The sequence below is a fragment of the Equus caballus genome, chromosome 10 (genome assembly GCF_041296265.1).
Source record: "Equus caballus isolate H_3958 breed thoroughbred chromosome 10, TB-T2T, whole genome shotgun sequence".
Classification (NCBI taxonomy): domain Eukaryota; kingdom Metazoa; phylum Chordata; class Mammalia; order Perissodactyla; family Equidae; genus Equus; species Equus caballus.
Window position 1 is genome coordinate 64,975,597 of NC_091693.1, and position 27,306 is coordinate 65,002,902.

The 27,306-nt window shown below is 42.8% G+C and overlaps 1 protein-coding gene across 5 annotated transcripts in view; it reads left to right on the plus strand.

Moving 5' to 3' along the window:
- Positions 1 to 27,306, plus strand: part of SOBP (sine oculis binding protein homolog) — a 156,091-nt gene that overhangs the window by 63,422 nt on the left and 65,363 nt on the right. For 4 of the 5 annotated variants that reach the window (XR_011422130.1, XR_011422131.1, XM_067053918.2 and 1 more), the window contains exon 5: positions 26,198 to 26,293. The exons of the other annotated variant lie outside the window; for it this stretch is intronic. Coding sequence is in view for 2 of the 4 variants with exons in the window: in XM_067053918.2 (XP_066910019.2) it covers positions 26,198 to 26,293 (96 nt within the window). In the remaining 2 variants the exon portion in view is untranslated. The remainder of the gene's footprint in view (positions 1 to 26,197; positions 26,294 to 27,306) is intronic. 5 annotated transcript variants of the gene reach the window in all.

Consider the following 27,306-nt stretch of genomic DNA (forward strand, 5'->3'; position numbering starts at 1 on the left):
ACAGACTCTTATAACCTAAAGTAGAAATCTCAGTCATGAGTCCCACTCACTGGTTTGTAATGTACGTGTCAATTTCTTTCTCCTTTCAAAAGGAATGATGTTCAATGCATTGCCTAGAACTGAGTTTTAACCTTATGGTGGGGGGAGGGTGACTGGAGGTGGCGTTCTGATGCCCCAGTGTGTGTCAAATGGAGCCCAGGAGAAGGTCGAAAATAACTAATTCAAAACGACCTTTTCAACAGTTGAAGTAATACTGTGTGCCAAAAAAGAACCTTTCTTCTTTCTCCTCTTGTCTATCTGGTGTTTTCCTCTTTCTTAGCAGCTACCTGCCTTCCGTTTACCAATCAGCTTGTAAAAACCAGGATTTCAGGAGCCTTACCTTTCCCCATCCCAAGTAATGTTCAGCTAAGCTTTACGCAGCTCTCTCCACGGTCTCCTTAGTAGATCCTCCTGGTAAGGCTAGGACTAGCCCAGGAAGGATTTGGGGGTTTTCCTGGGGACCTGCCTATAGGGCAGTGCAACACCGGGATGGAGGCCAGCCAAGTGCAGGAACTCTGCCTGCCCAGGGTCTCTGCCCACCCCACCGGGGGCCCCTTCATCGCTGGTTCCTCTCCTTCAAGGACTTGGGTCCCCGGATCCATTCTCTCTTTCTCCCAAATCCTGGCCCCAAGAGCCTTCCTGACTGCCAAGGGTTAGTGCGTTAGCACCCTCTCCATACAACTATGGCTCCTCACAGTTCCTCCTATTTTTAAAACGTTCTTACAACATCAGACACTGGGCTAAGCACTTTATGTTTGTTTAATCCTCACAATAACCTGATGAAAAAGGTATTATTGTCCCCATCTTATTGTCCTCGCTTACGGGAGGCAAGTGAGACTCAGAGAAGGTCAATAACTTACCCAGGTCAGATGGTCCATAAGTGACCAGGTCTCCTTCCCCGAGGGACTGAGCTTTAGACTCTCCCCGAGTCAGGCTGAAGGTGGGTGTGTGTGCCCAGTGGGTGCAGCAGTGCCCCTGCACGGTCCCTGCTCTGTTCTGCCCCTCTTCTTGTCTCTTACTGACACGACCTGAATCCCTGGAAAAGCTCAACCACCTTTTCAGGCTTTTTTCTGAGGGACTCAGAAATGTGTGTTTGCTGCAGTGAGACCACCGTCAATATTACACTTGCTTTCGGTTTCATGGACGCTTTGGATGCCCTCTTTCTGGAAAAGTCTGTTTCTGGGGTTATCTGACCTGTCAGGATGAGAGGCCAGTTACATCCATGTGCAATCTAGGCACATCCAAATCAGGGCTGTGCCAACCCTATCGGCACAAGGACTGTGGGCATTGTCACTCCTCCTTGGAAGCGTTCTAGCTAGGAGATGGAAGTTTGGGTGAATGCTGCTTCCTGCTTTTGAAACATTCCAGCTTAGTTGGCTGGAAGACATTATGAAAAGGAAAGCAAGGAGCATATACTTCATGAGGGTTTCTTTAAGTTAAAAAAAAAGCAAGAAAGAAATCCAAGCTGAAATTTCATTATTGTCTGGAGAGAAGTTGAACTCAGTGTTTTCAGCCAGATGTGTGGACAGTTTCTCCAACTGTAGCCTTTTAATGGGAATTACATTTTCCATAGCCTTTCGTTTCCTTGAATATTCTGTGCTTGCATAACATGACTCCAAAAACCCCTGCCCTGGCTGAGGAGGCCTTCTCCATGAAGTTGAGACAAATCTCTGGCCTGGGCTGGGCTGGGCTGGGCTGGGCCAGGCTGGGCCATTCTTCTGGAAGGAGTCACATTTTCTAACCTAGTCCCATGTGTGTGCAGAGCTGCCGGTGAGGAGCTCCGAATATAATAAAGGAGCTTGGCTCGTCAGATTCCTTGTCAGGTTAAGAAGCCCTTTGTTTCTGTTTAGTTTTCTGAAACAAGACAAATTATTATATTTTCTGTTAATTTCTTTCCTTAATGAGTTTCATTAAAATCAAAGCTTCCGGAAGACTGAGCCTTGACAGCTGTCTAAGGGCTGTTTCATTTACTGGGGGCTGCTTAGACTGAATAATTATTACAGCTTGATAGTTTAAAAAGAAGTAAGAATAACAGAGAGAAATAGATCCCTTGAATGGTGTGTCATACGTTTCTGTTTCTTTCCAGTGTCTGGGATTCTGCGGTGTTCAAAAGAGATCATTAAAATCATGTATTCTTTGAACTAAAACGTTACTAAATCATCACACGCCTGCTTCTTAATGGCTCCCTGGTTCTTAAAATACTGAATTTTGCTTAATGATGGTATATTAAAAGGAAGCCTTTTAGAGGTTAATAAAATAAAAATTTTTTAGAAGATTGTCTTTGGACACTGGCAGGTCATTTGGTACATGGTAGCATGATGTCTTGATGAGAATGTCAGCAGCAGCATATTCTGTCTTATGGTCACCGAGTAGTACAGTTACGCACCTACACTTATCTTCTCCAAATAATTTCTATATGCCAATTTAAAGAGACTTTAAATTCATCTCCAGAATTTCATCTTTCATGATGGAGTGTTCTTATTTGGGAAGCAAACCATTTTTTTCCCCTTACCCTCTACAAAGTAGAGACCAGTGAATGTGACATGTTGAGATGCTGAGATCCCCTGAGTAAGGGACTGAAACATTCTGAGATCGTTTACTTAAGGACCAAAGTTGAAAAATCACAAAAAAAGGAAAAAAAAATAATATCAAAATTATGTAAAAACTGATAGAATGAAATGTGTACTGCTGTATGTAGGGATGAAATGACTCAAAATTAAATACTTCTGCAAGGAAAAAATGAAAAGAAGGGAGGGATGAAGTAAGTGGGGTACAAATTTGATAATTATTGAAGCTGAGTGATGGAAATTTGGGGATTCAGTATTAAATTATCTTTATTTTTGTGTATATTAAAAAAATTCATAATAAAAATTTTAAAAGTGATAATATGGTAATAGAGGCAAGATATGTAGGAGATAGAAAAATAAGAATCATAGACTGTAGGTCTTTGGTCCAAAATAATTTCACAAGAAAAGCTTTATGTCATTAAGAAAAAAATATGTATTACTGGGTAATTTACATCATTGAGAAAAAAATTAATGAGACCAACTCTGGAGTCATTCAGGTTCTGATTTTTTCAGCAGATAAATTATCAACTTAGGTGAAATTAAACTGGGGAAATTGTATGTGGGGGAAGGATTTCTAGGAGCAGAGCTAAAATTTCACAAAGGAAGCACCATTAGTAAAAATGAGTTTAGTGGCTCATGGGGAGGAAAAAATAGTAGGATATAAATAGTTGAGAAACAAACTACAGAAAAGAATAAGCATTTTCATTGTTCTTATTTTGTCCCTAGCTATTTAAAAAACTTGAGACAAAAGGGCATTACTCAAGGATTCGCCAGTATGGCGAGAAAAGCCGAGGATGCTCCTCCCACAATGGTATTTGTCTTGTAGGGGTTGGAGCCTCATAGCCACACTCCCCATGACTGTGGAGGTTCAGGAAAGCACAAGGAAGACCCCACAACTTTAGACGGAGAGCGGGCCAGCACTAGCTCTTGGCAGGAGTCAGTTCCTTTGGCCGTGGTAGCCTTTGAGAACATCCCTCTGGGTTTCATAGTCTCTCTGGAAAACTTCTAAAGGCAGGGAACTGGTTTCCATTTTTGTGCAGTTCTCCTTAGTGATGGAGTTGAATGGGTAGTTGGACCGGAGAGTCTCTTAGTTCCCTTCAAATTCTGAGATTCTATAAGACAAAAAGAAATGAAAACACACGCAGCGGTAACAGTTGGATACAAGATAGGTATGTCTGTGTGAGTGTGACTGCACAGTTCCCCATAAAGGAAGACGTATCCATATTGTGAGCTGTAGGCTGGCTGCCCACCAAGTAGCAGACTGAATGTAATCTGGCCCTTCTATTTCTTAAAGCTTTTAATACTAAGGAGCCTGGTCTCTCTCAAGAACTCCTCATTAAAGTATAAAACACTCTCCCGGAGTTTTGACGCTAGGAAGGCGCTCTCCTTCCATAAAGTCTATCGCTATCTTATGGAAATCTCTCCCCCAGGAGGTCAGTGAGCCCAGAGCTGCAGCTGTGTTTTAATAAGGGCTGGATAATTTTATGACCAATAACATTTGTCGTTACACATGCTACAAGAAGGTTAATCAAATCTCAGCCTTCAGGGCATAATCTGGTTCCCACAGGAATTTTCCTGCAGAATTCTATGTTTGGCTGGGGAAGCTTGCTTCCCTCCTCACACATTAGTTGTTGATCGTGGCTCCATGATCCTGGACTTGTGCTGCCATCATTTCTCTTACTGTCACTAGGATATTTCAGTATGAAAATTGTTTGCAGGCACAAACCTGAGTGGCATGGCTTTAGGAGGCCGGCTTTTAGAGCTCCATGGTTTCAGGTCAATACTTTATTTTTCAGCTTGAAACTTTAGTGAGACTGGAGTTTTCAATCTATCTGTTTCATTTGCCTCAGGGAGTCAGAGTTTAAGGCAACTTTCAGACCTGAGATACCAAATATTTTTCCAGCATTTCTCTGTTGCTTAGGAAACTCATAAACTGGTTCAAACATCTCACTTGGGGAAATATTGAAGTGACATTTAACTCAGAAACAAACTGCCTTTGGTCTGCTAAAGAAAACAGCATCTCTGTCTGAAAGGGCAGCAGATCAAAATAAAGAGGGCAAGAGAGAAAGAAGAGATGGCTATGGAAAGCTGAAGTCTGGATGACTGCAACACAAATTTTGAGATTGTCCATGTTTTCTCTTTGGTTTGGATTCTATGACTAGATCAACCTGTGGTCCTTCAACTCTTGCTGTAATGAAAGAATGAAGTCCCCTTGTGGTTTGAAGGGTCAAGAGACCCTCAGAAGTTTTCTTCTCAGGACTCAGTGATATTTAATGAAGCAGAGGAGTTGACGTAGACAATCAGAAATAAGACCTAGTTGTCCATGGTTCCAGAGTCTCTGTTGGGTTCCACTGAGCTCCTCTCTGTCTTGATGTGCTGTAGTCTGTCTGCACAAGGCTGCCCTCACCGGGTCAGTCTGATCGAGGCTAGGTTGCCTTAGAGTTTCCACCATCACAGAGAGTACTGCTTTTCCACACCCCTTCTCATACTGGGTTCCCTGAATCCAGTGCACAGCAGGTGCAAAGGATCTCTCTCAGACTGAGTGATTACTGGAAGGTGTGTGCATGTGTGTGTGTCTGTGTCTGAGAGAGAGAGAGAGAGAAAGACAGAAAGAGGTCTAAAACAGACTCAGTTTCCATATGGTCATCTGGGTGGGAGATGACTTGGGCCTATTCCAGATTCTTAGGGCTCCTAGGCTGAGAATGGAACCAGGCAGGTGTGGGGTGGGGTGGATGGAGCCCAAGGAGAAGAGGCACGATTCAGGGAGTACTCTCCACTCCTTGGCACTTCCTTAGACTTCGGCCATAACTGAAGGTATCTGGAGATAAGTGGAATGAGTAAGTAATATTAATTAAAAAAACAAAACCAAAAACAAAAAGTGAAGTTCTATTAAATTGTAGAAGATACATCTAATCTTTAGGTGTTAGTGCAGAGCCAGGGTCTGGAACATCCGAGGCCACCTAAAAGTGAACCTAATCTGAGTATTCAGGTTAATTGACCAGTCTCCACCCCTTCCAAAACTGTACCCTGGAGTATGTGAGAAGGAAGTAAAGCAAATTAGGGTGGGAAGGCATCCTAGCTCATCCAGCCCTACCATACAGGGAAGGAGGTTGATGCCGTGTTCTCCAGTTGCTTCAAGCATAATCCTGTACTTTCCCCCAGTGGGTTTCAGCTCAGTTTGTGTCAGCTTATGTGTACAAACAGATTTTTAAAAATTGTCCCCTGCTAAGGGAGCTGACATCTGCCACTCTTAGAAATTAGAAATGACAGATGCCCTGAAGGGTGAAAGGCCTTGGCTGATTTTCCGTAAAAAATAGAATCCACTCAGACTCCACCACTCACCAAATGGACAGCATTGTCTAATCCATGCATTTAGTGGTGATTTCAGGTGACGAAGGAAAATGGGCAACCTGGTTCCGCTTGTTAACACTGCTATCTTCTCTTGCAAAACAAAGCAAAGACCATTCTCACTTGTGCCTGCCCTTTCTAAGATTTAATGCAGTGTCCAGTCCATCACAGCAGGTGATGGAGGTTTGTGATGAGATACTTGATGGTTTCAAAGTCCTCATGATCGTTCACCCTTTGAGACTCCTTCCATCTGTGGTAGCCACTTTCCCTCTCCACCATGGGAGAGAAAGAAAACAAGCCTCAAGACTTTTGAAAGGGAAGAGAGTGGAGCTAAATTGAAGACAGAAGATATTACAGTCTATTTTAGCCAGGCTCTTTAGGCAAGGGGGGCTGGAATTGGAACCAGAGAGCAGTGAGAACTCAGGCAGCTTTTGGGCTTGGCTTCTCTCCACCTCTTCTCTCTTGGTATCTCTGATTTTCTCTGGCGGTCTGCTCCATGTTTTTCTCTCTATCAACCAGATTTCTTTGCTTCCCTGTAGTTCCTGGTCCACATCACTTCAGCAAGTACGACTCCATCATGGCCTCTCCAGCTCCTCTCAGTGTTGTGACCTTTAGGTTTAACCCCCATCATTATCTGCTGCCGTCTCTTCGTATATTCTAATTCTCATTCCTGAGAGAAGAAATCTGATTGAATCAGTTCATTTTTTTGGAACAAGCCACCTCATGGGTTTCTGGACACCTTATCTAGTGGCTGCCCTTGGGTCACGTGCATATACTTGGTCCAGTCAGCTAAGGCTGGGTCATCTGGTACAAAACATGGTACACAGTCCCTTAGAAGGGTATGTGGTGGGCAGACACTTTGACTGATAGCTCAAGTCCAATGCCCATCGTTTATTGAGCATCATTTGTGTCAAGCACTGAGTTGGGCATCAAGGGTGGTCAAAAGTCTGTCATTCATTTCCTTTTTACGTAGTAAGGAGGGAAGGAAAAAATGACCACAAGTAGAAGCAGATAAGACATAGCAGGTAGCATGTGGGAAGATGGTAGAAGTTTAGGATTCAATAATCCATAACCAGACTTACGATTCTAATCTAAAATCCAGAGCACACAAAAGCATGTTCTTCTTCAGTCTTGCTCCATGAAATTGAAAGATGGAGACGTCCTTAGAAATGGCTAAAATTCCTATTGAAAGCCTACCTCCAGGGCTCAGCTAAAATCCCATCTTGGCCTGACCACTCCACCCCAAGAGGATGCCCCTCTCCCGCTGGCTTGCCCAGCAGGGCACATGTTAAAACAAGAATCTGCCACTTTTTTTCTCTCTTTAATGTGTTGATGTCTAATCTTCTTAACTAGACAGAAAACTCCTTGGGAGAAGGGACCAGATATTAACCTCTTTCTTGTAATTCCCATAGTTGACGTTCTATGAGTTGAGGTAAAATGAATTCAGAATACTGGAAGAAGTTCCTCTGGGAGGAGCCTTGGTTACTGTTGAATATACTATGTATTAAAATGCAATCCTATCCTAGAATTTGGTTACTAAAATATGTAGATATTTTGATGATACAAAATAAAATAGCAGTACTTGAAATGCCCAAGACTATAGATTTTGAGGAGGTAAATTTCTTGATCAAGTAAGGACATGGTGTAAAAAGTGGTCACTCCTACAAGGGCGAGCTGTGATGTTGAAGGTGTATCTTTGCCCTGGGAGGCCTGGCACACGTGGGATGTTCAAAAAGGAGAACGAGAAAAGAGACTCTGAAGGTAGCCCAGAGGATTTCCCCTGTTCTGCCTTTTCTGGCTCTGGAGTGGGTGTGGGGGAGGAGGGGCAGTTTTTAAACTCAGCTGGCTGGTTCTCTAATGACTTTGTTAAAAGGCCCATTTTAAGAGCTTGAGGCTTTATCCATGTATGTAATATTTCTTTCCCTTCGGTTTATACATACTTCTCAGAAATCTCCATTTAACAATTTCAGATGTATCATTAATGATTATCACACACTATTGTTAATGAGTTGAATGGCGAGAGTCATTCCCAGTTATTGACTTTATATTTTCTGTATATTTCAACTCATTAAAAAAGAAGCGCGCCACAAAAACAAGACAAAGAAGAATAGAGCCGGGCAAAGTGCTGCCCAGTGGAAAGTGTGGCAGAGTTGCCTGTGGAGTCCTTATAAAACGCAATCTTTTAAATATGTATTTTATTGTTTCTAGCAACTCGACAAACTAAAACCATATTGAAAATGAACAACTGACTGAAAGGAGCCAAAGCATGCCTCAGGCAACTCAAAGCTTCCACCAGTCTGGGGTTAACTTCCATCACTCCTAACATTTGTGAGAGGATGATTCTAAATAACATGGAAACTAAATCACGGATTCTAAGCACAGAATAAATTAGGAAAGGAGCAGCACACACTTCAGCGTTATTAGGCCTGCTGCTCCTTTACACCTTCTGACGTTGCACAGACGAAAGGGTTAGGAGGGGAGACGGGTGTCCTTGAATAAGAAGGAGCTGCCAGCAGATAGTGGAGGCAAGACCGGGCGTCACCCTGGGTACCCAATGCTCTTTTCCTCTGATACTTTGAGCAGTCAGGATCTTACCAAGAACCTTATGTTATGGGTCTTCCTCTGTGCCTTCAGTTGGGTTACCTGGTTACGTCTTGGTTTCTTCATTTTGAAGATGTTACCATTCTCAGCAAGTTGGAAAAGAGCCATAGAAACCTTAATGCATTGACCCCTCTAAAAATTGTCTTCGTTTATTAAAGAAATCTGTACACTCTCACACTTTTATAATAGAAAAGAGAGGAAGATCCGTGACTTAAAGTAAGAAACGATTTTTATATCAATCTCTTTAATTAGCGACCAGTTGTTTTAAAAGAGTTATTTAAAAAACATCCTTCCTTTGTTTGGGGGCCAGGTAAAGGAAGAGTGGGCAAGAAGGAAAGCCAGAATCTACCACTTTGCCCCTTTTATATCCCAACTATTCAGGGTGTTCTGAATCCTGAGCGGTATCAGATTTTGCTTTTAGAAACACTTAGGAAGTGAAAGCGATGCCAGGGTCTCACTAAGGGCAGTGGCATCCCATTGCTGGATGGCAGGCTCAAGACCTCAGGATAAAACAGAGGACAAAAATAGCCATTTCATTACTGTCCCCTACCAAGGTAAATCTGAGAAATTCACTGAAGTTTTTTTTCCATATAAATTTCCAATATCCCATAAAATAAAGCAGCAATGGATACGGTTCCCAGAGGGCTTCATGTGTATGGTAGGGAAGCCCATTCATTGGGCCTGAAACCACAGAATGAAGGGGAACGAAATAAATGCTGGCTGTGAGTCCCCACCTTGCAGAGCTGCCTTTGTTGCAATGAGCGTGAAGCACACGCCTTAACTTTTAGTTACTTTGGCTTTTTTGGCTGGTGTTGCATCTTAGAAGTCACAGTCTAGCTTCTCCTGTCCGTATTTTTACTGCACAGAAGGTTTCCCAATTTGCAAGCGTTTGCAGCACGGCTGGGCCCGGAGATAAAACAGAATGTGTATGTAGTACAGTATGCATTCAACTGATGCACAAGATTCTTTCCACCATATGTGCAAAGTAGTGTGCTTTTCACTCGAGGTGCCACTGCCAAAATTGCCAGGAGCACATGAATAAGTGGAGGAGAGAATCTTGTACGCAATGCCCACCAGGCCTCACCCCCTTCTTGGAAGGAGACCCTGATTTCAGCAGCCACCTGCATTTGTGTCCTCTCTTCAGTTCATTGGTCACACCGTTTTCGGCTTACCTTTTTTTACACAGTCTTACCCTCATCCTTCTCCCTCAACCTTGACCTATGATGCCAGCCATTGTTGAGGTCAGCGTGGAGTTCCAGGTACCCTTCCAGTAGGAGAAGACGGGGGAAATTAACACTTAATGCTAATGAGGATAACAAGACTGCAGTTAAAAACTCATCAGTTACAGAGGAATGACACGAAGGGAAAAACCAGCTAATGCTTTTTTCTCCCCTTAAGTGTTTATTGTCTTCATCTCATGCAAAGCGTAGCTTCCCACGCCTTTTTACAGGAAAGTAACATTGGTCTAGTCTTCGAAGGTAAATCTTGCAGTGGAAGATCTTTTGTGGATAAGAAAAAAACAGAAAAAAAAAAGAGTGAGGGATATAAAAGAATTCTACTTTTCCCTGACCTTTTTGAATTTGTCTTTAATATCCTTGTATCCTTTAGCCTAAATAAACCAATCTGGAGATTTTTTGGGTTAACTGGAATCATTGCCTCCTTTGGCTTTACTGAAAACTTAGTATTTGTTTGAAGCCTACAGTATTTCTGACCTGAAGATGTCAGTGGGCACACAGCTTAAACTCTTTTCTTGAGCTATATGATTGCTATAACCTGGCGGTTACCACCGCTCTCTCATTCAACCAAGTGTGGGTAACAAGCACTAGCCTTGTGTCACAGGTGGGAAACAAAGACACAGGGCAGTAACTTCCTTTCACCTGCCCTTCTGTTTCTTCAGCCACTAGTCTGGGAGGTAGGGTTCCTCCACCCATGGGCCCTGCAACAGGGCATCTCTGACAGCCAGAGAGGGTTAGTCTACATTTGATGAAGGTCACCTAAGTATAATAACAGTGTGATTATAATCAATCTGTTGTAAATAAGTCATCATCTCAACTTTCTACCTTGACTTCTTTTGAGTTATTTGCAGTCTTTCTCTCTCAACATGTTATCAAATAACCTTTGGGCCAATATAAAGTGTGATTTTTGTGCTTATATTTTTCATGAGTGCTAAAGGATTCCCTGCTCTTGATTATATCCACAACACAGAACAATGTAGGCTCCCTGGGGACTGCCCCACTTTTCCTGAGCAGTAGATCTGGGGAACCACTTGCCTGATGAGGATATGCTTGGAATGGCAGCGCTCTCGGGTTTCAGCCTTGTCCTCTGTCACTGTGGAGTCTGGTAGAAGGTGATGTATGCCACAGGGGAAAGAAAGGGCTGATGGCGGATACTCTTCACGTGGAAATCTGAGTGGGCAGGGAGACATCTGTGCTAGTGGGTCCTCAATGAGAGGCGAGGGTGATGTTCTGGAAAGATCAAGGACAGGAAATGGTAGGGACATTGAGTTACCAGGGAAATCTGACTGACCGTCCGTGGTGGCTCTGTTGGAATCTTCATTCCTAAGAGGAGGGACAAGAGGGGAAATGTCGTGCACTTTGGTGAGCTCGTTGTAGAGTAGGAAAGCCTTCTCAGCCTTGGAGAGCATCCTTGGCTGGGGAGGAGCCCATCAGAGCCTCCCCTTTGAGCCCGTGTTTAGGATGCACATCCTTACTTTGCAATGGTGGTGACAGTCACACTGGAGCTCGATTCTCATTCATTCGGTAATTGGTTATTTTTACACAAACTGTGACTAAGGAACTTGATTACACACCTGTCAGCCATATGATGGGAAAGAGAGCTGTCTGTGAGCTGAAGAACAGGATGCGTTTCTACCCGGGTCTCTGTGGAGTCTTCTCCATCAAAGATGTCATTTTTCATTTTTCCCTGGAAACAAGACAGACGTTATAGCTACTGCCTTGTCTGTATCATTTATAGGAATTGCTGCCACAGATGCTAATCTAAACTAATACAATTTCATTTTGATTATATCTTTGTAGACATCAGATCCTAGAGCACAGGAGGCCAGGTTGTAATATAAAGAAACAAATGAGCATAAACGTTATATGGTACCTGGAGAGCAGCTTCTTGTGACGGGGCAAGGGGTAGGGAGGAATAGAAATGGAAATGTTTCATACAAGAAGGACATTTTACTGTAAGATGAAATAAATCAGTAAAATAAAAGAAAGCTGTTTCCGATTGCACAGGTGACTAAGGGAGGGGGGTTCTCGCTTATGGAGAAGAGATTGCCAGGTGATTGAGTCCTGTCTAAGGGTTTTGAAGGAGAGTTGATGTGTCCGAAAAATGGGGGTGAACACATGAAAAAAAAAAAAAAAACCTCAAAGGCAACAATTTTGAACTGAATTCTAAAACAAATAAGGACCTAATAAATGCTACAACATTTAATTAAAAAAAAAATCCCTAGCCTTTGAAATAAGAAAATAATCCACTTATTTGCACATTTTCTGAAGATGGTGAACCAAATATTAGATTGTTCAGAAATTCCCCCTCTCCTTTTTTTTTTTTTGTCTTCTCCTGTCTGTCTGTGTTAAGGCCATTCAGCTTGGAAAGAGTGTGTTACAATGTATGTGTGCCCAACCCCTGCCGAGCAGTTAAATCAGCAAATGATACAGACATCCTCTATTACTGAGTTAGAAACAGAGTTGATACAGGGTGAAGTTAGTAGCTCGAAAAAGAGGAATAAAGGGAGATGACATGAATGGTGATGAAAGGGACCAACAATAAAACCTTGGTCAACTTCTTTGACAGAAGTGTGGTGAGGGCCGTAGACTTCAACGTATTGCTGTCTCCCTGAATCCGGGGCTGCTTATGTGTGTGGGAGCTGCTCAGACAGTGTGGAAAGTTTCTTGATGGAGATGCCACTTATGAAACACAAGAGGAGATGAAGAGATAAAAAGAAAACAAAACTATGCCTTATTTGCAGGGAGCAAATTGGGTAGTCAGATGGCAGAAAAGAGAGAAAAGTGGTCATTAAGTATCCATGTGTCCAGATTTGTAGAGGGTTAGGATCCTGATTAGTGGGCGTGTTTATGAATTTCTGAAAGTCCTCACATTTTCTCCAGTGTCTCCTGATTGGTATTTGCCTTTCGCTGCTGAGCATGCTCCATAGTTGCATGTAACTCAATTTTAATCAAGACTTTAATGATAAGAAAAGATAGTGAGTACCCATTGCCTTCCTGCCAGCTGAGTTTTTCTTTCCAGAAAAGAGAGCGTGTTTGTCAAATTTAAATAACTGTCATTTATTGAGTACTTACTCTGTGCCAGGCATTGTGTGGGACGTGTGTTGGATTATCTCATTTAATCCTTGCAATGAATTTCTGAGCTGGATTTTATGTCCCCACTTTACCAGCGGCACCAGAAATCAAACTCAGCTCAGTATTGGCATGAAATGGCCCTCCTCGCCCCTTTCTATACTAACATCCTCAACCAAATGGCACATGGGTCGCTTGGGCATGGGCCTTTAAGAATTGGCTCTCACTTCTTGGTTTTTACTTTCTCAAAATTCTAGTCTGCTCACAAGAATATTTCCTACTTCTTGACTTCTGTAGTTTACATTTATTTACCTTTTAAAAATTATAGTTATTTAAATATCTTAATTTTCAATAGGATATAGATGTATGATACTTGGCACTCCAAACTGTGCATGCTTAGACCTTCATTTTATTGTTATCATTGAACTTAAAAAATTAAAATGTATTGAACATGTGGGCTGAATGCCATTCATTTTAGATGCTTAGTTGTTCGATTGCCTATAACTGCTGGGCACATGGTAGACACTCAATAAATGATGTATGAATGAATGAGACCTAAGGAAAAAGTTATGTAAGTGCTCTTCTCATTACTGTCTGCTTTCTATGGGATCGCAATGCCCAATAATACAATGGTTTGGTATAAATATACAGCAGTGCAAACTACAGTTTACAGAGTTCGACAAAACATTTTTATAATTCAAAGGCAAAGGTTGTCATTTCTTAAGGCAAAGAAATGAGTGAAATTTCTTTATCACATTAGGACACTTGATTGCATGTAAACCCTGCTGGGTTTTACTAATAAGGCAAAGCTGATATTAGTAATAATTATATCAAGTGGTAGTTCTTGTTCCCCTTTTCTTAGTTTCAACGTCAAACCATAACAGTTTTCTGTTCTATGATTAAGCAAGAACTGCTGGAAGAGTTTTATGGATTTAGGATCCTTCGTCCTTGAAAACGTGTCTCAGTCTCTCTTGATACCCAAGAAAGGATTTGGGCTCTCAGTCTCACCTTGGAATCCCATAATTGTAGGATTTGTAGGATATGCAAATGAAGCTGAAATATAAGAGGGATTTCAAGGTGACAGGCCCCTGATGAGAAGTCTGTCAGCTTCAAGAATGCGTCCTTCCCCATGTCCATGCAGCGTTTCTCCTGCTGATGTACAGAAAACTCCCTTGGCACACTCCCATTTCCACGTGTACTCCCATCCTTCCTCTCCTCCCATCCTTCTGGCTTCTCTGCCCCACAGCTCAAGTGCAGAAGATGTGGCAAGGCCATTGCCTTCCATCCTGGTGGGCTTAGAGTTTGGATCTGCTCAGCCTTTGGCTGTGTTCTTGTTGCCTGTGAGGTGCTGCTCCCTTGACCACCTCCATTTGGGTTTCTTTGGGCATCAGTGCTTCACCATGAAGGGAAGACACCAGAGGGCAAGTGTCCCTGTCTCCCACTAGTTCTGGTCGCTCGTAGTGAGCCCACCTTCCTCTGCTGGCTGTGCTGCTGTGGAAGGGTCAGTTTGGTGGGGGTTAAGGCCTGCGCCAGGTGTCATCACACCTGCGTTCTTTATCAGCTCTCTAGCCTGGGACAGGTTACTCAACTTCTCTACACTTCAGACTCTTTGCTGGCAAAATAGAGATGGTAATGGTAATGGTAATGGTAATGGTAATATACACTTCATAAGGGTTTGAGGAGCTTTAATGAGCCGAAGTCTGAAAAATTCTTAGCTCGGTGTCTTGCACAGAACAAGTATTAAATCTCAATGTTTCTGTCAAAGTGACTTCTCTATTGAGTTTTCTTCGTTTGTGGTGACAGCTCCACGAAGCAGTCATTGAGTTGGATGTTTCTGGAAGTGGTGATGTTCTCTTCAGTGGGGTCTAGTCTGTGGTCTGTGTGGCTCCCAGTTATCTCATATCTAGAACCACACTGCTGGAGAAACCAGAGTACAGAGGAACCGGGATAATTTGGGAATTTTGGTAACCAGAAAGCTTGGGTAAGGGAGGGAACGGAGCAAACGGGGACAGGGCTGCTTACTGTGCAGGGGAAAACCACATCTTCTTCTCAGTTATACGAAAAAGAGAGAGGACGTGGAAACCTAGGTCACTTTTGTTTTTTATCACCTGGGCTTTGGTTCCAAAATATACCTTCTGGAGAAGTAATACAGTTGTGTCCCACATAACGTTTTGGTCAATGATGGACTGCACGTATGACCGTGGTCCCGTAAGATTAGTACCATAGAGCCCTTGGAGTGTAGTAGGCTACACCATCTAGGTTTGTATAAGTGCACTCTATGATGTTTGCACAATGAGGAAATTGCCTAACGAGGCATTTCTTAGAACGTATCCCTGTTGTTAAGTGATACATGACTGTAATAATAATAATAATAATGATAATGGTGACAGAGGAGCAAGTGTTAACTGAAGTTGTCATCCAAAAATAGATCTTAACTTGATACTGAGCTGCTGGCTTCAATAGGCTCTTCCCTCAACACCAGTCAAATTCTGCTCGAAGATTATCCCCTATTTAAACATGCCACAATCCCACCTTTTATTACTTCCATTCATCATCTGCAGAATGGCTGGGATTTAAAATTAAAACTCCAGAGAGTGTCGTTCAAGCAGAGGTCGTTATTTATGAAGCCCCTTTGCCACCATCTTTGCATTTGGCTCCTCAGAGAGGCTGATTGGTCCTGGGTTTGGAAACAAGGTAATTTAGACTTTGTTCCTTTAAGCCTGATGGTGCCTCTCTTAACAGGTCGAGTGGCACATGAGTTGTAATTGAAGCTGTTAGGAGGACCATCCTGTTCAGAATCACATCCTAGCTTCACATTCTGAAAGACCCAGAGGGCAGAGCAAATAGATGTCTCTTTCCTTTGCCCGCCTCCACTGACGTAAACCACAGCCTCGCTCTGTGTTGGGCAGAAAAATCGTGTAGAGAGTGCACAGTAAGAGTCAGGATTTTACTCCTAGTCCTGCTCTCTCTTCTTTGTGATCAGGCTGATGTGAGATCTTTAGAACTGTGCATCATTTTCACTTATATTTCTTCCTAAAGATATCTTCTCATTAAGACAAATTGTGTTCAGGGCACCAGTATAGGATGCTGACTGTAAAACTGTCCCAGGCCAGCGCTGTGACCAGAGTGACCCTTCTGAGGCTGTCCAGAGCGGAGGACCAGAGTGGCTGGTCCAAGGCTACATCCATAAGTGACAGTAAGCTCCAGTCAGGTGAAGTGCACAGATCAAAGGGTCCGAGGCAGGGCCAGAGTCAAGGGAGAGGACTGAGAACTGGGAGTGGTTTGGAAGGGGGCTCCAGGCCAGAGATGGGAGGGAGTGACAGGAGTGCAGGATGATTACCGAGAACAGTCGTGGGGCATCTACAGGCCTGCTTTGCAGGTTGGTGGCCACCCAGGGGATGGGGTGTGTACGAACCTTCCAGAGAAGACGTAGGCAATCCCATTATATCTGGAGCCTGATTATGGCATTTCTGTAATTGCTGGTGGGAGAAAAGAAAGTTAAGTTTGTCTGGGAACTGACCCTTTGTGACAGATAACTATTGTGACATCATGGTCTTTGACAAATATTGCTGCTAATTCAGAATTTATAGTCCTTGACCTCAGAATTAGAGATGAATTCAAGGACACCATTTGTTTCAGTTTGTGACTCATAGCTATTCATGACCACCGTCACCAGGGTATGCCCTTTGACTTATTTCTTCCAGAAGTAGTGACAGATGTGCACTGATTTATCCACATCCTCTCACATGTTTTCTGGTGTCCATCTCCCCTTTGCCAAGACCTGTATGTGTGTGATGTGGCAGGTCATGATGAAGGGTGTATTCTGTGACCAGGCACAGAGAAAGTTAACTCTCCCAGGACCGCAACCCAAGCCTCTTGCATCGTCCTCCCACCAACTGAGCTAATTATCTGTGGCCCTGATCAGGGCTGTGTTGTCCTTGCTCTGTCTCAGTCATCCCTAGCAGTGGAGGGTGTGGTGGTATTGAGCAGGGGCCGGGGAACTGCCTTTTGGCGCCCCATCTTTGAAGAATCGCCACAGTCCAGGCCTGTTTCTCAGCTAGGCAAGTCCAGGGACTCAATTTCCCCAATTCTCCCAAGGGTCTCCATTGCTGTGATGAACTGACTCATCTTAACAAATGTCACAGTCTGCATTTATGTACCAGAGTGCCAGGACGACATGAGATAAGACACACAAACGTCCTTTATACTCTGTACAGCATCATCTATGGGATAAATAAAAAATAATATGATACTATTGATAATGCTTTTAGAAATTCACAGAGGAAATTGCTGAAGGATCTGAAGAGTTCAGTGAACTCTGTAGGATGTCCTTCTGGAATTGATGGGTTTAGATGTCGTAATCAGTGATCTGAAGATTATTTACTAAGAATCGGGTTCAAAAAGTTGGTTTGTTTTAAGGATTAATTGGATAAATTTTGAAGTACCGTCTCCCTCAGGTTGTACCAGAGACCTACTGACTTGTGCTTACTCCTGCCTCTCTTTTCCTAGGCTCTTTGCAGACCGCCCCGCCCCCTTCAGTTAGATTGGTCATTAAATACCCTCCTTTCCTAATTTCCTTGGTGTATTCAATCTTGGAATGCTAAAACCGAAGAATTATGAAAACCTCCCATAATTAATAAATAATCTATATATTTAAGTGAATGACGTCAGTATTTTAAGTTATTCCACACTGAATTGTTTTTTGAACCATTGGCAGAGGGGTAACAGATCATCAGGGTGCAAGAGTGGGAACTCTGGAGGCAGACTGCCTGCGTTTGAATCCTGGTTTCACCACTTGTTAGCTGTGTGACTTTGTGTAAACCACATAAGCTCTCTGTGCTCCAATTTCCTCATATAAAAAATGGAGATAATGATAGTACCTACCTCACAAGTTTTTGTATTAGTCTATGTAGGAGTGTGTGTTAAATGCATTATGTATATAAAGCACTTAGAATGGTGTCTGGTGCGTACCTAGGAGCTGTAGGAAGGTAAGCTGTTACTATTAATCCCTGATCATATCCAGAGCAGTGTCTGCATCTGCTTCTAGTGTGTTTCCTAGTCCCATTTGAGGCCGGGTTATTTCGGGGAGACTTCCTGTGGATAGTAAATCTCTACCGTCAAGCCTGGATCCTTTCCTCACCTCATGGATGGGGTCCAGGAGTCCCCTTCCCGGCCCTTGCCTGTTTCCCATTTTCTCTAATTTTTCAGGTCCCTCATCAGAGTAGTAGATAAAGCCCTGAGTTCAGCCCCTTCTGCCTAGTGATTTCAGAGAACAGGAATAAAAGGGCCACCTGAAATGCGTAGATTAGGCCAATTATTTAAGCATTTTATAGGCGCTGGCTGGTAGCAAAGTGGATTCATCTGTGTTTCCCTGCCTTTTGTTTCTCCTCCTCGGGTCCCTGGGTAATAGATGCAAATGAACAGTGAGTGGGGAAGCCAAAAGGCAAGCGGTGGGCGGAGGCAGAAGGTGGGGGATGGGGAGCAATCAAGGAACCTGGATAATCCACCCCAGATTAGGCATCCTGGGATAATCAGTAGCTGCCCGGGATGTGATGGCCATGTGGCTTTAGCAGAGAATAGAAAAGAACAAGGTTGTGTGCCCCAGCTGCTGGGCGTTACCTGTGAACACTTTGAAAAAACAGTTCTTAAACCAGACAAAGACACTCAGGTGACCTGACAAAGAGCAGCGCAAGATAAATCTGTAAGGTCACCTGTCCAATAAAGGAAAAATAGATTTAAAAAATGAAAAGCCAAAACAGGGATTTTCAGAACCACTTAGCAACTGCTCTGATTATTCCAGACACAGCTGTAATGTGCTGGGATGAGCATGATATATTTTAGCTCACGTGGTAGCTGTATTTCAGGCTGATGTGGAATCTGTTGCCGTAACTGTCATGCAATCCATTAGGGCCCCTGAGTAAGGGTAGCCATTAATCAGCCACCAGATCAGCTCGGTAGCCTCACACGCTCGCGGCTCCAAGTGGCTCTGACCTGACATCGTTTAAGGAGATGCTCCTGGAGGCCGTAAACGTGATTCGATTCCCATTATCTTCATGTTGCATATTTGTTACCGTTATTCTTTGAAGCCTCCAAATTGGATATTAAAAATTTATGATATATATAAAAGTTTGCATGGAATGAAAAAATAGCTGCAGCAAATAAGTCTGTCTCATCTATGAGAGATGTGCGAGCTGTCAGAGCTGCCTGAAGAGGTATGGAGAGAGCTCCTCCGCTTGCCGGTTGAGGAAGATGGAGAATTAGGAGGAACTTCGCTGCGGGCACAGCTTTTTCCTTGGCTTACATGCTCAATGGGAATTTACAACATTTTTTTAAAGGAGCAAAGTAAAACAGCACCACTGCATTGACCATAGTCAATCTTTGATGACAAGCTAATGAAAGGGAGGCCAAGGGATCCTGATGCAAAGATTAGTAGGAACGTGAATTGAGCAGATGCCTAGGTCCAGAGGCTGATGTTTCTGGGGACCTGGGGTATCTCTAGAGCAGAGTTGATACCAGGTGGGAGTCCTCTGTCCAGGGGAAAGCTCTCTACCCAAGCTGCACGCACGCACGATCCTGTCCATGAGCCGCGCAATTCTCTGTGACCCGTTCAGTGACTTGAACACTTGCCTAGAAACAAGTCATACTTAACGGGATCCATTTGTAGAGCCTAGGCAGTTCAGAGTGGAGAAAAGTAGAACACTTGTGGGCCTTGGTTTAAGGAAGAGCAAAGGATTAATGAATCCATTCAACATGCATTTACAGGATCGTTTGTTATACAAGATATTCTACTGAGCTTGGGGGCTTCATACATAATGCATGATCTCTGCCCTCAAGGAGTTTCCAGTCTGGTAGAGAAGGTAAGACTTGAGTCATAACCCAGATGAGTTACACCAAGGAGTACCAGCCTGACTTGGGTCACTCTGACCAGATGAGATACCAGAAACAGGGAGCAAGGTGCCAGGTTGGTTAATCTAAGAATGGGCGTTTGGGGATGAGAGTTTGTTAGGCACAGACCAGAAAGTCATTCCAGGTGGGAGGTGGAGGAGAGAAACATGTGGGACAGAAGGTTTATTGGCCAGAGTCCAAATTGAGTACAGATGGTCCCCGACTTACAATGGTTGGATTTACGATTTTTTGACTTTATGGTGGTGTGAAAGCAATACGCATTCAGTAGAAACCATACTTCAAATTTTGAATTTTTATCTTCTCCTGGGCCAGCAATATGCATTACGATACTCTCTCGTGATGCTGGGCAGTGGCTGTGAGCCGCAGCTCCCAGTCCGCCACACGATCACAAGGGTAAATAACCAGTACACTTCCTACCACTCTGTACCCATCCAGCCATTCTGTTTTTCATTTTCAGTATAGTATTCAATAAATTACATGAGATACTCAATACTTTATTATAAAATAGGCTTTGTGTAAGATGATTTTGCCCAGCTAATGTAAGTGTTCTGAGCACGTTTAAGGTAGGCTAGGCTAAGCTATGATGTTCTGTAGGTTAGGTGTATTAAATGCATTTATTTTCAACTTAATGATATTTTCAACTTACGATGGGATTATTAGGACATGAGCCTATTGTAAGTCAAGGGAGATCTGTACGAGAGCTTCAGTGAGGCTGAGACCCTAGCGTCCAACCAAGCGGGAAGGACAGGGGCAGAAGTGCACGGAATAGTCAGTGAAGGTTCAGGTGTGAGGCCGGTGCGAACAGAGAGCTCCGGCAGAGGCCGGCTGAGACTCAGGTGTGGAGAGAACTGAGGACTCACCTCAGGACTGGAGTGCAAGGCGGAATGTCTAGTTGCTAGGGTTGAAGGATAGGAACCCATTCATTCATTCATTGACTCACCATTTATGGAGCCGTCAAAATATGCCAGGCACCAGACGAGGCTCTAGAGATCTGCAGAGGACTGGAACACAGTTTAGGCGCTCAGGGACTTCACAGATGAGTGGGGAGGCAGACATCTAGATGGTCATGACACAATGCAATAGACAGATATACAGGGACAGAGGGGCTCAGAGCCCAGGTTAGGACCGGGAGGAAAAGGTCTCCAATGGCTTCCTAAAGGACTGCAGTCAGAGTGAAGTCTTAAAGGATGCATAAGAATTTTCCAAGAGAAGTGGAGAGGAGAGACAGAATCTGGTTTACCCTGAGAACATGGGGTAAAAGACGAGAACCCAGTAGAAGGGAACTGGACATTTAGTGATGAGGAGTTGGGCCACCGAGAGGGTAATAACTGGGCAGTGACTCAAGTGGAATCAGGAGCTACTCTCTAGGGCTCCCCAGGTTATTCCAGCCCAGGGCCAGCACTGGCTGAACTCCACTGAGGGACAAAGAAACCAGGCTGACCTTTAGTCCAGTTCACAAAGATGTTCGCAATACACGGAAAGACAGCCTGTGACAGCCGTCTGAGCTTCCCTAAGAGAATGTGTGTGGGTATTTGAAAAAGGAAGGATAGACCAGAAATGGGATATCAGAAAATGAAATGCTAGGAGTTTTCAGAAGTGGTGTCCCTGTGCTTTTATCTTGAATTTTGAAAAGAAATTCTATTGTTTCTGGTTCAAAAAAATAGCTATAAAATATAAATTTTTTTTCTCTACGACTATTCATCCCAAAACTTATTCCCACAACTTTGAGATGCACTATTTTTTATGTTCCCAAGTCTAGTAATGACACCACATGTGTGAGCTGACATGGCTACATCTGTTGCAGCGTTGGAAAGCTAAGTCTGGAAGCTCTCCTCCCGCTCTGATTCCAGGCACAGCCTTCCCTTCTTTTCAAAAGAAATTGGGAAATCACAATGACACGGAGGCGTAAACGCCCATTCATCACAGGAGGTATTAACTCCAAAGCCTCGTTATCTTTGCACTTAAATGGCAACAGTGTTAACCTTTTGATGAGTCAGAAACTCTCACTTTTCTGGGGTAGGTCAGTGGAGCTGTTTTTAGAATGTTCCACATTTTCTAAAGGAGCCCTCCAGAGGAGAAAGAATACCGATCTGTTTGAATATGCACATGGCACCATGGCTTTGGCCCAACGGAAGAAGTGAGCTCTTTGAAAGAGAACTAAGGTCTGTTCGATGTAAGATTGAAAATAAAAAAGTGAATTAGTGGTGATTCACAGGGAAAGAGAGGTGAATACAAAGTTTAAGCCAGAGGTTTTGGAAGCAGGGAGGCAATTAGTGTAAGTTTCTCACGTAATCTAATATTTATTCAGATGCTAGGCACCAAACGAAAACAGATGCATGACAGCAAGATGGGGAAATCCCCTTGCAGTTTAACTGAAGGATTTTTATCTTTATTTCTATTTTATGGCAAGAAGTGAAGTCTTCTTAGAATAAATAGATCAAAAATGTACCTTTGGTTTGACAATTACATTTGTAGTAAAATGCAAAAAATTGTTTCCTATTTGCTTTTCCCCTTCGTTGGCATAAATATCTAGTGTATTAGTCAGAATAAAGCTGTTGAGAATAAGACACATGGAGACAGTTAGTTCGTCATAACATGTCTTGACGTTCCTTCTATCAGAACCGGTCACTCCAGAACAAAGTCAGACATCAGCACAGGTCTCCCGGCCCCAGTGGATACCAAGAGCCGGCAGTGGGGTGGTCGGCCCCAAGACAGGCAATTAGAGAAGGCATCGTCTGCAGGGAATTTAAGAACAATAATAAAACCAGCTGAAAGTCAGTCTGCTTTATGTTATTACTATGAGCGGTGATTCTGAACATCTTCAGGGTTCGCACACCCCTCCCTGCGGGGGTCATGGGCTCCTTCTGTGCACCCCCCTTGATATGCCATTGTCTGCCACTCAAAATGGGGCAGATGCAGAATAAAGCGCCGGCTTCCATATATAAGAGGTTATTAAGCGTTCTGAAAGGATTCTGCATGTGGCATAAGGAAGTTCCTCTGGACTTTGTCTAACTTTGCCACCCAGTTGCTGTGGAAGGATAATAGAGCTCATTCCTGCAGAGCATCAGCTATGCACCAGGCAGTGGCGGGGCCTGAAGATCCAGTGATGAGGAACCAGACACCATCCCTGCCCTTAGGAAGCTCACATTCTAGTGGGGGAGACAAGAATCACACCAACCAGTGTAAGGTTGCGCCTGTGTCAAGTCTAAGAGAGGAGATATTTGACTTGGTTAGAGAGGTTCAGGGACGCCTTTTTAAAGAAGTGATATAGTAGTTCTTTCAGGATTATTTGTCACACCAGAAACTAAAAATAAATAAACAAATAAAGAGAAGTTTTTGCCTACAAGCAGCTGGCCATGTAATCTCTTGAATCTTTAGAGTAAGACCCATCTCAGGGGCCACATCCTGTGTCCTCCTAGCGTTGCATAGTGGTTCACTCCTTTGGGCTTGGGACGTGGTTAGGGACTATTCTGCCAACTCTGCCAAGGGCCTCCTTTTGCTCGCGGTAGGCACTCTCCTTAGATCAATGGTTCTCAGCCCTGCCTGTACGTTATAGTCACCCATGTCCAGGCCCTGCCCTGGGCCAAAGAAATCAGAACCCTGGAAAGCTGAGGGAGAGGGGGAGGTCAGGCACCAACATGTTAAAAAACCAACCCCCGTGATTCTAATATGCAGCCAGCGTAGAGAACTATTGCCTTAGATGAATGCACTTAATTTCTCTTAGTCTGGTGATAATAATTTAAAAACTTACATGAAACAACTTCCTAAGGCAAAGGGAGTTACTTTGTTGAGAGTATGGGAGCGCTTGTGTGCACACATGTGAGGGTGATGGTGCTGGGTCTCCTGGCACGTTGTGTGCTTTCCATCTCTGCGGCATGTGGTGGAAACACAGCAAATGACTGGAGGAAGGAATTTCTTGGACGCTGGAATCAGATTGCTTGTCAGAGGCGGCCCGTTCCCAGGGCCGTGTAGTTTGATGCAGAGGCAAATATACAGCTCAATAAAGAAGCAGATTTCTGGCTTTCTCTGTCTACTTCCAATCCCCCCGATTCCCCTCTCCTTTCTCTTCCACTGCTGCTTTATTTAACCTCATAAATTATGAGGCTTTATATGAAATCTATAACCCCTTTGAGGAAGCACATTCAAATCATAGATAATAGGATTTTTTTTTGTCCTTTAAAAACATAAAAAGCATTGTGAGCACCTTACATGTAAGTGGAATGAATGTATTTTTTCCACTAATGTTGAAAATATCCCCAGGCATCTGGTGTGTATGAATGTGTATACATAGAACATGCATAATAAACACATTCCACCTTATGAATATTTATACACAAGATACATATATATTGAATATAGACATACATATGTAAATAGTAGCCCTTGTAAACTATATGCAAAGCGTGTTTCCAAGCATATGCATCATAGTGCATCAGGAATATAATAAACCTCCCACCAAGTTTAGCATATTTTGAGGTGGCATTTTCTACAGAGTTGTTTATGGTAGGGTCTAGTTACTGTCCATGTATGGGGTTTTTTTTCATCACTTAAATGTTTGTTAAGTACCAACTAAAAGTAAGGCCCTGTGCATGGCAGAATATGAAAGATGAAATAGATGTGGCCCTTTCTTCAAGAGACCTGTACCTCACAGAGTGGCTTCAAATTCAGTTATGAAGACTGTAACATCATTGCTGCCCATTGGCATCTTACTGCTTTCTCATGGCTGCCTTTTATTTATACACTCCACTTTAAAACGGGTCCCATTTAAGGCTGTATTAACTTACACCCTGATGTAGCTGCAGAGTCGAACTGACGCAGAGAGAAGGAAAACCACTGGTTTCAGTGCCTTGATAGCCATTGGACATGAACAATACTTACACTTTTTTCTTTGTCACATATGGTCCAAACCCATGACTGCATTTTTATTTTACTCTGATTTGGCAGGAAGAAAAGGTACAATAAAAAGGTACCAAATCCCAGAGAGGTTCATAAATCTCAAAAATGAAACTGAAACAGAGCAATCTCTTCTCCCACAAACTTCTTGTAACCCAGATATTACTGCCCATGACGTTCCGCTTCCAAATTCCATCCAGTTCCCTCCCTGCATTAAGTAGCAGAAGCCTTTATCGAAAGACAAGCGATACATTCTAAAACGTACAAAATATGGATTCCGTTCTAAAATGACAATCCCCAGTCTAGCCGAGGAGCTCTGAGTGACACTTGTCGGCGGGCAGGTCTCACTCCATTAAAGGAGAAACAATACATAAGCGCTGTCATTGCTATGCCACAGACGTATGCTCATTGTTTTCTCCCCCTCGATCCATACATCACAACAGGTAGTTCTCAGCTGTTCCCCTGGTGCCAGACATACATTTTATCTAAAGAGACAGCAGACAGAACTACCTGCTGCTTCCTGTGCGGCTCTCCCTGTGTTTCTCTCCTTTTTCCTACTTCACTTGGGCTTTTTAAAATCAGCTGGCAGGGAGCCAGGAGCTCATCATTTTAATGCAGTGCAAAATGGAATATGCATAATTATATGCAAGCCATATGTGTGGGAGACAGCTCAGCTGTGAATTTCAGGAGGCCAGGAAAGAGAGAGCAGTTAGGGCTAAGATGAGATGAGAGCAGAGCGGAGTGCAAGTGTCACCCAAATGAATGGTTTAATGAGTGTGCTCCGGACACGCTTCCTTTCACCTACCTCTCCCTTTTCTCCAACTCCAAACCAGAAACCGATGGAGATTAGAAAGAGAAGACTATGCAAGCGGTATTGCTAATGGGTTCTGTTAATGTCTCCATTTAAACTTCAGCTTTCTTAATTAACAGTGTAGATCAAAATAACCAGTAACTTTTAATGCAGCTTCTTAATTAAATCTATTTTTTTTTTACTGCATTTGATTGAAGAGTCATTGTTCTTACTAGATCATTGCTCCTTTCAGATCTTTATTTAAAAATTGAGGGGAATCAGTTTATCTCTAATAGTATTACAATGCAAAATATAACTATGCAAATTGCTTTTCTTATGGCCTTGCTATTAGAATTTTTTAAAAGTGCATTATCTAGAGATTGCTTAAGCATGCCAAAAAGTTTAAACACGTATGTATGTCATATAATCTGAAATGTGCACCGAAAGTCGCTGGAAGACTAAAGTGGTGGTCATTTCCAACAAAATTATTCGATTTTGGTTTTTGCTTCGTATCATTTAAAATATTACACCACAATGAATTTGCATGTTCAAACTAAACTATGCAAAGAAAAATAAATCCCAAATTTTGATGTCTAAAAGGCGTACTGCGTATTTAAACAAACTTCTTAATGATGTTGTTATTTCTGGATTCCCGTTTGTTTAATGATCTGAGCTGTTATGCTTTTAGCTTTTTTTTTCTTCCATTATTTGTAAGTCCCTAAATAGGCCATTATATTTCCCTTCAGGCTAGAGATGAAGATGGACATGCTGAAAATTTCCCCCAGCAGCACTATGCTAAGGAAACTCCAAGGCTTGCCTTCAAGAATAACTGCGAACTACTTGTAAGAATAACATACTTACAACAAGTCTAGAATGTTACTTTAGCACAGTGAAAACAGTTTTTGAAAGGGTTTGTTCATTATTACATAATTTATGAAGTATTATAGTTTTTCTGTATAGAGTTCTAAATGCTGATTCTGATATCACTGAATATTAATTATACGATCTCAAATTGTTTGCACCTCTTTTATATCTGATTATAGAGCTTGAATGGCCCTGTCTTTATTAGCTTGGTTTGTATCGTAGTTTGTAAGCATCCATTTGGAGAATGGCTAGTAAAGTTAAAAATACAGAGAAAGACAGTTGATATATGTAGCTTGGAAAAAAACCTCAACAATCACCACCCTGCCCCCCGCTTCCTAATTGTACACTATTTTAAGAGACAACATGGTAATATTTTGTTCTGCTAGGAAAGATAGCGGAGTTGACACGCAGTACTCCCTTTAGAATTCAAGTATTCCTACACTTTCTTGCCAAACTCAATCAGGCATTTTCATCTCTCCTCTGTGGAAGAAGTCAAAGCAGCGACAGGATGCGGGGATGTTTACGAGTCGTGAGAGAGAGCATATCAGCTGTGACAGGACTCTGTTCCAACGAGGGTTAATCTGCTGTTCATTTTAGCATTTACAACGAGACGAGATGAAAAGCAAGCAGGAATGCCTATTATATTTCTATTAAATGAATCTGTTGGGACCTAATGTTCTTGATTAGCTTTTGAAAATGAGTGCTCCGCAATGCGTTTTCTGTTTACCTAAAGTAAACAGAGAATGAATTGTCATTTATTTAGAGATTCAAACATTGCTTTTGAAAATGAAACTTTATGAGGGATCTAGCGATGTTGTCCCTAAATGTTCTTTTCTTTTCAATTGCATTAAAGCAAAACATTTGCTCCAACTCAATGAAAACACTGAAAGAGAATGAGGATGCTCAGTTGCTACATTTTGAGGTAGTCTCCTTTCTGTTTAGCTTTTTGGTCGAGTACAGTCCAGCTCTGCCAGGTCTCTGCGTTAGGAAA